The sequence below is a fragment of the Solanum lycopersicum genome, chromosome 8 (genome assembly GCF_036512215.1).
Source record: "Solanum lycopersicum chromosome 8, SLM_r2.1".
In the NCBI taxonomy this organism is placed as follows: Eukaryota; Viridiplantae; Streptophyta; class Magnoliopsida; order Solanales; family Solanaceae; genus Solanum; species Solanum lycopersicum.
In genome coordinates this window covers 64,578,347-64,593,324 of record NC_090807.1, presented here as the reverse complement: position 1 = coordinate 64,593,324, position 14,978 = coordinate 64,578,347, and the positions used below count along the sequence as shown (strand labels likewise).

The 14,978-nt window shown below is 33.5% G+C and overlaps 1 protein-coding gene across 4 annotated transcripts; it reads right to left on the bottom strand.

Moving 5' to 3' along the window:
* Positions 1 to 499: 499 nt before the first annotated feature.
* On the bottom strand, positions 500 to 14,530 carry LOC101255227 (chaperone protein dnaJ 13). Of its 4 annotated transcripts, none has more exons than XM_069288611.1 (14): positions 14,074 to 14,530; positions 9,348 to 9,634; positions 8,176 to 8,373; positions 7,983 to 8,097; positions 7,636 to 7,722; positions 6,344 to 6,432; positions 5,475 to 5,573; positions 5,310 to 5,394; positions 5,066 to 5,137; positions 3,885 to 3,965; positions 2,902 to 2,979; positions 2,275 to 2,514; positions 1,142 to 1,249; positions 500 to 1,063 (listed from the first exon to the last, which is right to left on the bottom strand). In XM_069288611.1, the coding sequence occupies exons 1-14, from the start codon at positions 14,215 to 14,217 to the stop codon at positions 1,007 to 1,009; spliced, it is 1,740 nt and encodes a 579-aa protein (XP_069144712.1). In that variant the 5' UTR covers positions 14,218 to 14,530; the 3' UTR covers positions 500 to 1,006. The 4 variants fall into 4 exon arrangements, with proteins under 4 accessions (XP_069144712.1, XP_069144713.1, XP_025888196.1 ...); XM_069288612.1 differs by having other exon boundaries at positions 5,084 to 5,137; XM_026032411.2 differs by lacking the exon at positions 5,475 to 5,573.
* Positions 14,531 to 14,978: the final 448 nt, after the last annotated feature.

Sequence of the window (14,978 nt, the reverse complement as noted above, 5' to 3'; positions counted from 1 at the left end):
TGGATCATACAGCTTCTGCAATATTCTATTTAACTTTCAGAGTGTCTAAACTTCGTTATTTTTCTCCTAGCAAGCAGCAGTTTATAATGAGAAAAGTTGTCACTCCGAAACTATATGCTATAATCTTAAACTATCAGCAAGTGTTTCTTTCGCAATAACGCCTCGTAAAATATAACGGACAAGGTCAAATCTGGGCTATATTTATACACACACACATATATATACATATATTGCACAAAGACTTTGCTGAACGTTATGATGGATATAAGCTTTTACCTGATGAGAAGAGGGAGAAGAAGCCATGGTTGAAATTATGCACCTTGAGTGGAACAAATCTCACATCATTTTGCCAGTAACCACGATCTGCTGCTCCAGTCGGGGTTTAGAGCTGGATAGATCCAACTGTGGTTACTATTTTTACCATCTATGTGGAGTGGTATAACTTTGTAAAATGAAGAATCTTGTAATAGAACAGTTGCACAAGTGTGAAAACAACTAGTGAGGCCAAATGAGAAAGCAAAAGTTCATTAAAACTCTTCTGTTTCTGAGGCATCAACTCTTTTGATGCAACAGTTTTGCTCTCTGTTGTGTTACAGAATATAAGGAATTCATCAAATAGTCTAATCGTGAAAGAATATGTTATCGCTAGACTGCCTTTATTTTGTCAAAATAGAATACACTCTGTAGAGATCTTTTATAACCAAAAACTCTAAGGAACTGCATCCCATTTTAACATTTCTAAGGCTAGGGTTGGTGCGAAAACTCTGTTTCTGCTAGTTTTCCACGCTCTTATTCCTGTTGGTTTGGAGGGTAAAGAGGACAAGAAGGGAAGCGACGGGTAGTAACATTGAGCAAAAAGTACTTCAGAGGCATAGATTGATGCAAAATTTGAAGAGGTAACAAGTCTTCTCAATTGGTTGCCTTAAATTACTCATCTGGAGGAATCAGCAGTCTTAAATCTATATTCAGTGAAGTGAAAAACGGAGACTCAGCAGCTCACTTGTCATCAAATTCTGTGTGATTCTTGGGGTATAAGCAACTCATCCAAATCGTCGACAATGACCTGTTAATATTTTGACAGCAACTTTAGTAAACAGGGGATGTTTTCTAATGTTAGAAAAAGAGAAAGAAGAAGATTTACCTCAAAGTTGTTACCATCAAAGGTGTACTCCACATACAATTGCTTGGGTTCTCCAGGACAAGGATCACAAAATCCCATAATTCCTGATTTCTTTACACCCTCGTGCAGCTGCATATAAATAATGAGACATGAAATATCCAATAGGTAAAAAGTAAACCATCTTGAACAGACAAGATATTGGCTAGTTGTTTCATGAACTAGTGAAATGTAAGCAAAAACATGTCCATATGTAATTATTTTAATCTAAACAGTTATTCTAAAGAAAGCATCCAAACACTAAAAGTACTAACAGGCATAAGCTAATACTGATTAAACAACAGATCTGTAGCTTTTACAGATGAGATAGTTGTGTGCAATTTTTTCAATGTAGTACGAATATATCAATAATTGGCATCAAGGAGATGCAAAAGTAGTAGAAAAATTAAGTAATGCTAGCTCCATAACAGTTGATCCGTCAGTTAGATCAAGGAGGCAACAAAATTGAAAAAATCAACTGGGACAGATATAGGCTTAAGGAAATTCCAACTGCAGAGATTTAACTAAACATCTAGCTTTCAAAGTATTGGTTGGAGTTGAGCTTTCATCAATACATCTGTGATTCCTTCCATTCCAATTACACTAAATGATTGTGTTCCTTGCTACTAAAGGAAAATTTTATCTATGCGAATTCAACCTAGGAGAAATCTCAGAAAGATAACGCGTTAACCACATCGAACCTAAAACATGGGCTAATCCTCATGATATACAATGGCTATGTCAATCTGCCAGAAAAACACAAAATCTTGCAAGTCCCAGTACTCCTTCAAGCCAAAAACACAAAATGACAAGTGGAGCACCAAGAAGATATCTTGACATACCATGATGTGTTCCATATAGCCCATCTTTTTTCTTTCTCCTCCTATTTATGTCATCTAAGCCAACCACGTCCCTAACCTTCTCTTAGCTACTGCAGCTGTTATAATTCTTTTTTCTTTATGACCTCTAAATAGCTTATGATGTTCAAAGAGAAGTCTGATTAAAGCAAGTAATATAAACTAAAAAGAAGAGCAATAAGGCATCAAATGTAAAACAAGGAATCCTGAAGACAGATAACAAAAAGAAATATATTAAGAACAGGCGATATAAAAACGGACCTTTAGTTGCCCTGAGTCGCTCACAAGAAAATTTAAAGGTAGAGTGACATCAATGATTTGAGAAGCCACTTCATCTTTCACTTCCTCTATTTGATTTCTGTTCTTCAGAGCTTTATGACTGCCATACAGTGCTTTTGTAACAACCAGTCCACCTGCTTCAAGCTGTCTACTTCTTTTCCTATTGGCCACATTTTGCAATAGTTGTTGAGCTTTCTTAGCAGCCGTCCTTGCTTCTCGAACCTACAACAATGTAGTGTTTTAGGAGCAAAGCTGCAGAAGAGGTTGGCTTCACATTGGACCCATCCATTTATAAACCCAAGAAAAAACCATTAGAATGCGTCACAGACAAAACAATATAAATTCTCTATCATATCAGAAAAGGCAGTGCACAACGAACTGCATCAACACTTAGAAACCACTAGAGTGGAAAACAAAACGTTGGCTAACAGAATGCCCCAAGGTACAAGCGTGGATTTGAGAGGATTTATGTTCCAATCCCAACTAGCTTGCGATTGAAGCCTAGTTGTTAACATCCTAATGTCTGGCTGCCAAGAACAGGGGAAGCTATTTATAGAATTCACGCAGCAGCAATGCCAATCACCCGAACAATGTATAATAAATGATTACCTGGCCAAGAGTTTTATCCATATTTTCTGATGCCTTCTGCTTTTCGCGCTGAAGATAAAAAGGTTTCACAACAAATCTCTGCAAATATAGAAGAGAAAAACAGTCAAAAAGAGACTGGAAGTTATAGAAAATGAGCTATTAAGAAAACAAGAAAATTATAAAGTATAATCGATGGGATACATTTTGCTAACACAACCCCACAACAGTTCAGAATAAATAGTACTCCCTTAGTTCCAATTTGTTTGTCTTACTTTCCTTTTTAGCCTATTCAAAACAGAATTCTCTTAAATTTTTTTGGCAAATCTTTAATTTAAAGGTGTTCCACATGACATGTTTATGACCACAAGATTAAAGGGCATTTTGGTACATTCTACATGTCTTAAGTTTAAGAGGACAAGATTGAATAAAAAGTCTGTTTACTTTCTCAAACTTCGTGCAAGTCAAAACCACACAAACAAATTGAACCAGAGGGAGTAAAGGAAAAGATATCTCAACAAGAGACAAATCCGCAGTCATGGAAACTGAGCAGTTACGAAACTAGCAAGTCATAATTTAGAGGAGACATTTCCTTAAATTGCAACCATGAGGGAGTAGGAACCCCCCACCCCCACAACTCAGAATCAAAACCAGTGACTACTGTAAAACATATTTGAAACATCCAGGGAAGGAAATATGTAGATGCAATATGGGCCATCAATTGTAAAATCTTTAAAATGGCTAGCAAAACTACCAAGGTAAACCTACTCATACGTCAACAAATAAAAAAGAAGTTGAATGTTTTGGCATAACTCACTATGGATATTGATATGTTTATCAGAAGAACTAGGATTTTTGTCTCGACCAAATTAAGTATTCTAAAACAGAAATACAAGGAAAGCAGTAATATAGCAAATTCCCCCAGAGAACAATTGAGAACCGCCATGTAGTTAGCTATTTACCAAAAAGAAATTTTCAAATGTTTAGTTTGAAGACAGAACACAAACCTTCAGTACAAAATACAGTGAGGTCGGTACCAGAAATGCTCCGGTGGCAAAAATAGGGTTCAAATGCCTAGAAAGCAATACCTGCATCCATTGAGATGTAGCAAAAATAAAACAATTATGTGAACAACGAAAATCTTGATTGAGCCAGATAATATTTAGATAAATGGTAGTTCTTTGAGCTAACTATTTATAGGAACTTAGTATATCCACTATCCATAGAAAAGTCAATTTTTTTTTTTTGGGGGGGGGGGGGGGGGGGGGGCCACCACCGGAAGAATCCGCCCAGAAAATGTCTTTTAACCTGAGAAAGATTAATGCTCTATAATTTTTGCCGTGGTTTATGGCATTGAATGCAAAAATGAAGTTAGGTTTGAAATATAAGCAAAATTTTCACCTATCCACAAGTTACATTACAACCAAATAACTTTCAACTGGCCGTTATAGTTGTGTTACTTTTTGATTGTTTGACCAAGTTGGATTAAATCATAATTTTTGAGTAGGCGATTGGACATGTTTCATTATGAAATATGAAAAAATATAGTTTTGTTTTCAAAATGGAAAATGATTTGAAAATTGGAGTTGTGTTTGGCCATAAACACAAATTGGAGTTGTTCTTTTACTTTTGTGAGTAATTTGGAGTGAAAAAGTGAAGATACGTTTAGCTGTTTTCAAATTCTCGAATTCAACTTCAAGTAGAAATATGGACAAATATGTTTTCAGGAGTTCAACTCAGGAAACAACATTGGAATTTTTTCATGGCCAAACGCATACCTGATTTTGGTGAAACAATCAGAACAATTATCCAATCAACATTAGTTAACATCAAACATAATATCCAATTCCTCAAGTAGGAAATCTAGTTTTTGCAGTGTAGGATATAGTATTTCATTAGTTCAACGCGTTGAGGATACAGTACATATAGGAAATCTACTGTATTCTTAAAATAAGTGATCTTGCCTTAGTTTAGGTTTGTTATAATTCTAGATCATTATTGACTCCTGATCATCTTGGAAGTTGCCTGATTAAGATCATGATCAAGAAGCAACTGCTGATGCAAGAAATTCTAGGGAATATGTGCCCAAAGTCACGAACACATGTGCATGCACATGAACAAGCAAACCGAAAAGTAAAACGAAAGAAAAGATAAAAGCAGGAAACATCAAAATAACGCACATACTCACAAGTTTGAGACTACTTACAGGAACAATCAACTTTTGCCCCCCACGATGTAACTCAAACTTCCAAAAGATCCCCTGTGAGAAAAAAAGGATATGAGGTGTAAAAAAACATGAAAACATGTGCAATCTGGTAATTAATGACTTCTAATGAATCATAAAACATGTCTAACAAAAGCATAGATGGAAGTAGGCACCACTCGTCTTTTCTTTGGGAAGGGGTGAAAAGAGTTAGTTTGCCAATATATACCTGAATTCCTATAGAGTACAGCATCCGAATGGTACTGAATTCAGATACTTTTCTTCCACCTCCCAATTCTAGTTCAAGTGCAGTACTGCAATATAATATAGAATGTCCTGAAAAGAGGCTACCAATTGAACTTGAAATTTTGTTCATGAAGATAAATCCATTAACCTGGATTGTGGTGTTTTAGGCTTAACTTGAACATACAGTTCTCTGGGAACATATATAAAACAAGCCAAAAATCCAAGAAAATGCCATTCCTTGTTCGAACTAGAGAACAGAAAATACAAAGAATTTCAATTGATTTAAAGATGCAATGAGTTGTTTTTTTTTTTACAAGATACTAGGAGGTTTGCTCTTCCTAGAAGTTCGTAAAAGAGTTTTACCTAATACCAGAAGAAATGTGATGGGATAATAAAGAAAACAATCGAGAAGAAAATCTGAAACTGCTTATATAACCATCTTTTGACAGAAATCTATGATGCCTTTTTCCAAGACACTAGCAGGTTTGCTCTTCCCAGAAGTTCTTAAAAGGTTTAACCAATACCAGAACAAATTGAGGGAATAATAAAGTAAACCATCATGAAAATATTGTTAAATCGCTTATATAACCAGCTTTTACAGAAATCTGATTACAAACAAGGATTTAAAGAATAGCTAATGCAAGTACTAGGCCTTGGTCCTTACCATTATTGTTTTGAAAAGGTAAAAGTTAGGCCTTAGATCACCATCTTATTTTTATTTTTTTATTTTTTGATAAAGCACCTTAGTCATCACCATTACCATGTGCACTATCCAAAACTAGATACGTGGAGATGAACAAGGATCAGAGGTTTGATCATTTAACAAAATAAATCTAAATAGGAATTGCAACACATCAAGTGTACCGGCATTCATTAGCTTATTCAGACCACAGATCGTTTGTTTAAGCAAACAAGTACAGAATATCAAGGCTTAGGACCTTCAACTTTAACACAGTAACAGCAATAAGTTGAATACTATTCAAAAAAAGATATGAGGAATTATAAACATCAATGAACCTTCCGATTCTGGCTCCGATACGCCCGTGGGATTTCGTGGAAAAGCGGTGGGTGTAATTAGCCGTTGCACCAAATGACCCGGTCCCTAGCTGCATTATATTGGATGCAAATTATATATAGATAAAAGAATACTCGAAGTCTCTCAAAATTGGTAATGTTAAGATGCTGCTTGAAGGCAGGTTAATGACTTAATGCCGCTTAATATCATTTGAACCAAATGTACTTCTCATGTTGAATCTGTTTAAAGTGGGAAAAGGTCTGTTTGACAGAACATGAAGTTACAAGTATGTTATATTTGCATTATATGCACAAATAGACTCAAGTTCTGAAATATGTTCGGAGTGGCCCATCATATATATAGCATTCTATTTCTTCTCACGCGGAAGTAAGGGAAATTAGAGTGTGGAACATGAACAGGTCACGTTATTACAGAACCTAATACAATACTTATCATTGGTAACTTCTCCCTGTTCTAGCTAGTATTCTAGTCAGAACTTTGTGGAACATCTACAGCTCTAAAACAAACTAATGCAATGTGGGAGCAAGAGCGGAAGAAATCGTAATCTTATTTTTAAAGAACAAACCAAGCAAAAATCTTGAATAGAACTCGACCAGCTTGGACAGCTTGGACAGTTTGAGTTCCTTTCTTTCTTTTTTATTAGGGAACATTCCACTGTGACGGCACATTTCAAGGGGCACCAATTCCCAGATTCTGGCAGCAGAATATTTGAGAACTGCTAAAACTAAAAGTGCACGTTCTTTCTTTTTCTTAATTTTAAATACAAACTGTAATGTCACTTCTTTTATTTTAATCAGGAAGCTTCTCACTTCTGTACAGCTATTTTTTCTCAAAACTATACTAAACCAAAAAATTGATATTAAAGTAACATTGCAACCTGAATAACTATTTTAAAAAGCCCTACTCAGATGTAGGAAGATTATGTTCTGTGGTCTACTTGTCCAGAAAAAAGTAACTTGTAGGCCAAGAAGTAAATGATAAATTAACCATTAAGGGGTCCTAATTCTATATCAACAGGTAGATGAGAGGTGAGACAAATTCATCTGTTTTTAACAAAACCAATGAAAATGTCTAGATCATTAATGTTCGTGTGGACTTCAAAACACAGGTACAGAATCCCTCATAACCAGATCAAAGAAAGTGTCAGCCAGTAATAACTCAATTCAATAATAAACAATGATGATATGGGCAAGTCTTAAATAGGAAACAAGAATTCTTAAATTAGCTTTTATAAGAGAATGTAATCAAAAGAGCTGGAGCAGTAAAGTGGAACCTTGATCTCTCCAGAAGCAGACCTTTTCTGCTCCTTCCTCTGCCATCCAACAGCTATAGATGACTCAGGACCTAATGAAAGATGTATCTGCACAAAAAAAGTGAAAGGGGAAACGGAAATATATAAGATTTTCTTGATAAATTAAAAAGAATGAGTGGATATCAGTAATGCAAAATGCACGGAAAATTCATGCCACAGCCCCTAAATAAGTATGTTCCAGAATGCTGTGGTCCAAGAGATCATCAATCTTCTGACTTAAGTTGCAGGCACGAAGCATAGAGAACAGTAGCAACTGTGAAAGAATATTTTTAAGCTTCTAGATATGTATCAACTCAAAAATAGCTTACATTTCCATGAGCAGTATCAGATAGCTGGCGAGTCCAAGTGTTGGAGAGATTAACAGAACCATCTCTTAAAGACATAGCAAGACCCATTGTTGCCGTAGAGTGAACAGATATATGACTGATGAGACAAAGAACATGTCAATATTTGGCTAAAAATTTTGAGATCTGCAACACGTAGCAAAATGGATCATCCTACCGAGTTGTTTGTACTCCTACTAATGCTCTCAAACCCATAGACCCCATAAACTCTATTGACGAAACTGATGACATTTGATGCCTAAAAACAACAGATGCAGCACCACCGCCGGCATTACCATTAACTGCCAGATTTCCACCAATGGCAACAGCATTGTTTTTGGATATCTGAGACTGGACTTCACTAGCCATAGCCATCCTGACAATCAAGCCCAAAAACAAGTAAGGTAAGATGAGGTAACATCAAGAGGCGTTGGAGAATAATCATATAGAAGACAAACTTAGACTTGCTGAATGATCAACATGTAAAGGAACAAACAAACAAAAAATTAAAAATATACAAAGAAATATATTGCTAACTATGCCTAAACAAGCTTAAGCATTAGTTTTGCAATATTGTTCAATACAACAACATTTGGTGCTTCTGAACAAAAATTGACAGTAATGCTAGCAACACAATGCATATTCCACTAGAGCAGCTCAATTCTGCAGTTTACAGGCTGCACAGGTCATTACTTCTGTTGACATGGTGTAATGCATTAAGTAACCGAAATGCACATATAATGGGATCATGACAGCTGAAATCTCTTGAAGAGGTAGCCAAAAGCTGTTAAGGAAGATAATTAGGACCAGACTTTTACAAAAGAATGCAGAGCGACTCTTGAATATGTTTAATGGTCTTTACCTTTCTTGAAATTTAAACAACCCTTAGATAGTTTATTAGGGACTCACAACAAGGATTCCTCAAGATTGGTTTCTAATCTTTTCTGCTTCACGGTATGATTATCAAACCTGATTTTGCTTCACTTCTATGTCATAAAAGCACAAATTGAAGCTAAAAGAATTTAAAGCATAAGCTTGTTAGCTCCAAATCCACCAGCATTCGTGTGGGCAGCTTAGAACCATTCTTTTGCACGTAGTCCCACAAAAATGATAACTTACATACTTAAAAGGAATTTACTTATCAACAAGTTACATAAAGGAACATGGCTTCGCATATTCATCTATGATTAAGGACAAAGGAAGTTTAACATGTACAATGTTATAGATGGAATAGTTGGCTTATGCCATGCTATTGGATTATTAATTACCTAGTCACACGTATCTACATTGTCATCTTAATCTACAAAAGCAATTAAGACATCGAAATACAAAAGAAGTACAGATGTTTACCCTTTCATAATGCCATCACCCTCTAAAAACTGTGGCAATGACAGATTTGCCATAATTGACCCAGAAGGTCGGAGATGCGCTGCAACCTTTTGAAGTTCTTTCTGACGACGTAGTCTTTCAAGTTCTTCCTTGATCTCTTCAGCTTTGTTCAGCTTAGTACCAAGTTCCAGACCAGAATTAATCCCTTCCATACCATATATGTCATATATTTGTCTTTTCGTCTCATCCGATAAAATTTCATAAGCTTCACATATTCGTTGAAAATTCTCTGTTGCAATTTCCTTCATCTGAAACAGGAAAAATATGCCACTATATACTCACAACTTGACCTTCGTAATCAGGAAATTAAGAAAGCCAGACAAGTTACTTCCAACAGTTGGCAATTATCTAATATCTTGTAATAATGTTGCTACGATTTTAAAAACATCGATTTTCTTGACCTCACTGCGAGATGACGAGATCCTCAACCCCCCTGAACTAAGAGAAAACAAGTTCAATATCATAAAAAACTGAGTTTCTACCATATTCTTCTCCATTGTGAGACAGTTTTCTCTTGTAACCTTATTCCTTAATGAGAAAAGGTTTCTAGAATAAATTCAGACAATCATTTGCACAAAGAGAAAAACGTAGTAATCTCAAGAAACCACTTATATAATCTCTCGCAACCTAATAGCCCAGTCACTGCAATAAGAAAGATCTAGGTATAGGTAAGGCACCTGAACCATAATAATGGTTGTTTGCCAAATAACAAACATGTAATACAGTACTTTATGAAGCCTCCCCTACCAATCCCATAAGACAGAACAAGCGATATATGACATTAACTTGACCATCATAAGGCAGGAAAACAAGGAATCTAGACAAGTACAAATTTCTTCCTGCTATTGGCACTGTTGCATAAATCTATGATATAGATTCTGTTGTACTCAATATTACGTTTCCCCATCCCCCACCCTGGAGACTACGAAGGGCAAAAAATCTGAGGAGGTGGCAACTATTAAGTTTTCTACCCCGTTCTTCACCATTGAAAAAAAAACACGTTCAGTTGAGAAGAAAAAATACAGAGAGATGTAAAAAGAGGAGGAAAAAATACACAAATACACAAAGACACAAATACACAGACACACAGATACAGAGAAATACAGAGAGAAATATATAGAGCAAACACAAAGAGAAGAAAAGTAAGTCATTCTTTTGAGAATTAGGTCAGAGTTAGAGATTTTTTGTCGTGGTTCCAAATTCGTGGCTCAAATCAGTAGATCATGGAAGTTATTTTTCGTGATATCCATCTTCGCAGCGAGGTAATTCTAAACTCTCGCATTATTTAAATGTAATGTTGTATGAAAATTTGAATCTAATAATATGAAGTTCTTTGAATCGTATGTTATTATTATATAATATCAATCCGTAATACATGTGTTATGTTTTTTTTTGTTTTTTTCTCGATCTGAGTGTTAATCTGCTAACAAAAATAATATAAAATAAAAAATATATCATACATTTTTTTGCATTATTATTAGTGTGTGTTTTTTTTTATGCAATTTATATTAAAATTTATTTTGTGATATTTAATAGAAAATGTTTTTCTGGAGCCTAGTTTTTCACTAAAAAATAAAATAAAATTTATAAACTTGTTAGATTAGGATGTAAACTAAAATTTTAATTGATTAGTAATTTAAAAACTTATGTGTAATACGTTTCAATTTTTTTAACACATTATTTGGATTAAAAATTATCTTTAGAATAAGTATAAGATAGTTATCTAATTCGAATTATTAAGTTTATCATTGAGAGAATATATAAATATTATTCTGAATCGTACTTAAAATTAAAAATAATGAGAAAGAGTAATTAAAAAAAAAACCATAAGAATTTTTAAAAAACAAAAGAAGAAAGCATAAAAAAAATATCAGAACTTTTTTTTAGAAAAAAAAAACAGAAACAGAAAAAAAAATTAAAAAAAACGTGAAAATCAAAATAAAAAAAGAAGAAGAGAAAAGTAGAATGAAAATAAAAAATAAAATATAAAACTAATAAAAAACAAAAAGTAGATATAAAAAAAATGAAAAAGAACGTAAAAAAAAGCAACAAAAATTATTTTTTAAAAAAAGGGAGAAGAAGACAAAATCTATAAAATAATAATAAAATAAAAATAATGATAAAATGAATTTAAAAAAAAAAAGAGAAACAAATTTTACAGAAAATCATAATATATATATAAAATTTAAAATAAAATATTCCTAATTTATTTAGAATTTCTTTATAAAAACTAACTTCAAATCTTATAAAATTTATTTGTGATTTTAAAACTAATTTCAAATCTCATAAAATTTCATCTTTCTATTTTTAAATTAAAAAATAAATAAATAGAAATCCTAAATTAACTTGAACTCTAAAAAAAATGTTAACTATAAAATACATATATAAATTCATCCCCATAATAACATAAAAAAATATATAAAAAAAAATGTAAAAGCAAAATAAATAAATAAATAATAAATATATAAATAAATATGAATGTTTCAGATTTTGAATTAATGGACACACACCAAAAATAATAAAATAATTTTCAATATATTTAAAATAAATAAGACGATTTTTAAAAGGTTTAAAATAAATGAGAGAATAAAGTAAAAAAAATATATTTTTATTATTAAGTTAAATAATATAATATTCAAAATTAAGTCTAGTCATATCAAAGTCAATGAAGCGACCGTGCTAGAACCACGGGACTCGAGGGGTGCCTAACACCTTCCCCTCGGTCAACAGAATTCCTTACCTAGATTTTTAGTTCGCAGACCAATAAAAAATAGAGTCAAATTTCCTTTTGATTAGGGATTTAAATAAGGTGACTTGGAACACCAAAACTCAATTCCAAGTGGCGACTCTGAATAATAATTATCCCTTTTCAAAATGTCACTTTAATTGGAAAAACTTTTTTTCTTTCGAAACAAAATAATAATCAAAAAAATATTGAGAAAAAAAAAGGGGCGTGACAATAATGACTCTCAACCTGAAAGCACCAACAACTGATACTTATGATCTTGGTCCTACTTTCTCAGGGAGGTCCTGGATATACTACCAGCTAACAAGCTATTAGTCCCATTGCACAAAACATGTACCAAGGACATAACAATATTCAGTCAATATTAAATCTCCCTCCAATAAACAAGTACATGAATGAGCCAACGGGACGTGAGTTTCTTTTTATCTTTCATGATGGTCAATTGAATACTAAGCACCCAAATTCCAAATTGGATACAAAGTAAAATATTCACAACTGTCTAATTACATGGAGAAAAGTTGAATTTATATCTAATCAATATGCCAATCGCAATGCAAAAACAAAAGCATGGAGAAATGAATAAATATGCCAATTGCAATGCAAAACCCTGGAAGAAAATTGAGCAAAAGCAAGCACAGTGACTTTCCACCAATATCAAAGGCAAAAACAAGACTAGCCGTAGTTCATACATATCAATCAAACAACTGCTACTTTATGGCAAACTAGTTGAAGTTGACTGGATGGAGGGTATATGTATACATTCCATCTGATCAAGACCCATTTCAAACTACAAGATTTATCCCTAAAGGAAAAATATGCAAACTAGTATTTTCTAAAATCTAGTTCCTATTCATGCCCATTTCGTTCCACATTAAACAATTCATCATTCAAGGAAATTAGGCAAACAAGGATTCTCTAAAAGTAGAAAAGTTACAAAACATATCAAAATGTTAAACTCAGCCCCAACCACAAGCTAGTTGGAGTTGAGCTATACAAATCATTGGTATCCATTCAGTCCTATACTAGCCCATTTAATTCCAATAACACAAAATTTATCCTTTAACAGGTAGCAGGCAGAAGGTGAGCTCAAGCTGACCCGAATACAACCATGAATTGCACTTTGAATTCCAACTACACAAATTAAGGGTTCTGGAAACTACTTGGAGATCAGCTATTTAAATCCTTTATGTTCTATACAGGCCCAATTTGATTCAAATAACACCTTTAATGCATGTGGCATGTGGAAGATGAGCTCGAGTTGACCCAAACACAAGCGTGAATTATCATTTAACTCCAAATACACAATTAAGGGTTCTCAAAACCAGTCAGAGATCAGCTACATAAATCCTCCTATGTATCCCTTCCACTCTATTCAGGGCCAATAAATTCCAATAACACATAATCTATCCTGTAGCTCAGGTAGCAGTCCGAAGCGGAGCTCAAGCTGACCCAGGTACAACCGTTAGTTACCCTTTAACTTCAAATACACAAATTAAGAACTCTCAAAACTAGTTGGAGCCTTGGAGGTCAGCTATATGAATCCTATGTTTCCATTCAGTCCTATACATGTTCATTTAGTTCCAATAACACATAATTTATCCTTTAACTCAGGTAGCAGTCCTAAGGTGAGCTCAAGATGACCCGAACACGTCAGTGAATTACCCTTTAAGCTCCAAATACACAAATTAAGGGTTCTCAAAACTAGTTGGAATCAACTAGATGAACCATTATGTTCCCAATTTAAACAATAACACATAATTCATCCTTTAATTCACGTTGCTGCCGGAAGGTGAACTCAAGCTGATCCGACACAACCGTGAATTACCCTTTTAACTCCAAATACACAAATTAAGGATTCCAAAACCAAAAACAAGCATAGTACCAAAACATACATCGAAAATCAAAAAAATAAAAATAAAGAGAATAATGGACTGTGAATACCTCAAGAGCTTGATATTTATCAGGGTGATAGATTTGAGCCCATTGACGATAAGCTTTTCGAATTTCTTCATCAGAAGCTTCTGGAGATATATGAAGCAATGCATACAACTCTCTATTTTGCGCCCCAGTTTCTTCTTCTTTCATATTAAACTCTAGGGTTTATAACAGAATCTGGAGGGGAAAAAAACAGTACTAACACAGAAACCTCCAAAGAAGATTTTGCAGATTACGTTAAGAAGAAAGAAAAAAACTTGAATGAGTTTCGTGATGTTTGGGTTACAGATTCGCCATTTCTGAAATTGCTTTTGCTTGCTGTTCAAGAACAATTACGACTAAACAGTGACTTCTTTAGATGCCAGTAACCACACTCTCTGTTTTTATTTTTTAAAATAATTTTCCAGCTATAATTTTTTTTTATATAAGAAGCAAATGATTTTTAAAAAATAAAAAATAGCATAAATTGCGTTTAGATTTTGCGTATATTTCTAAGCTCTAGCTAGTTTTAATTATTTAAATTCGTTAAAGATGAAATATTTTATTATTTAGTAAGGAAAATCGCTATTATGATTTCTAGATATGGTAAATAATAAAGAGTAAAATTGTATTTCTTATGGACCTCACGTTATTTATTTGTTAGTTGCATCAGCTCATTATTTAGTCAATTATTTTCAATATGATGATTTATATAAATAGATACTTTAAGGATCACTCTTTAAAATATACTCATCATCTCCAAAATACTCAAATTTAGTCATTTCAAATGTACACCTCATAATTGAAATTTCAAGATTTTAAAGAACCTGAGGTCTGAAGTTTGAATTGCGAAGGCATAATATATAAATATAATTTTTAACTTGATTTTAACGAATAAATATGTCTTTCAACTTTCAGAATACATAAATATG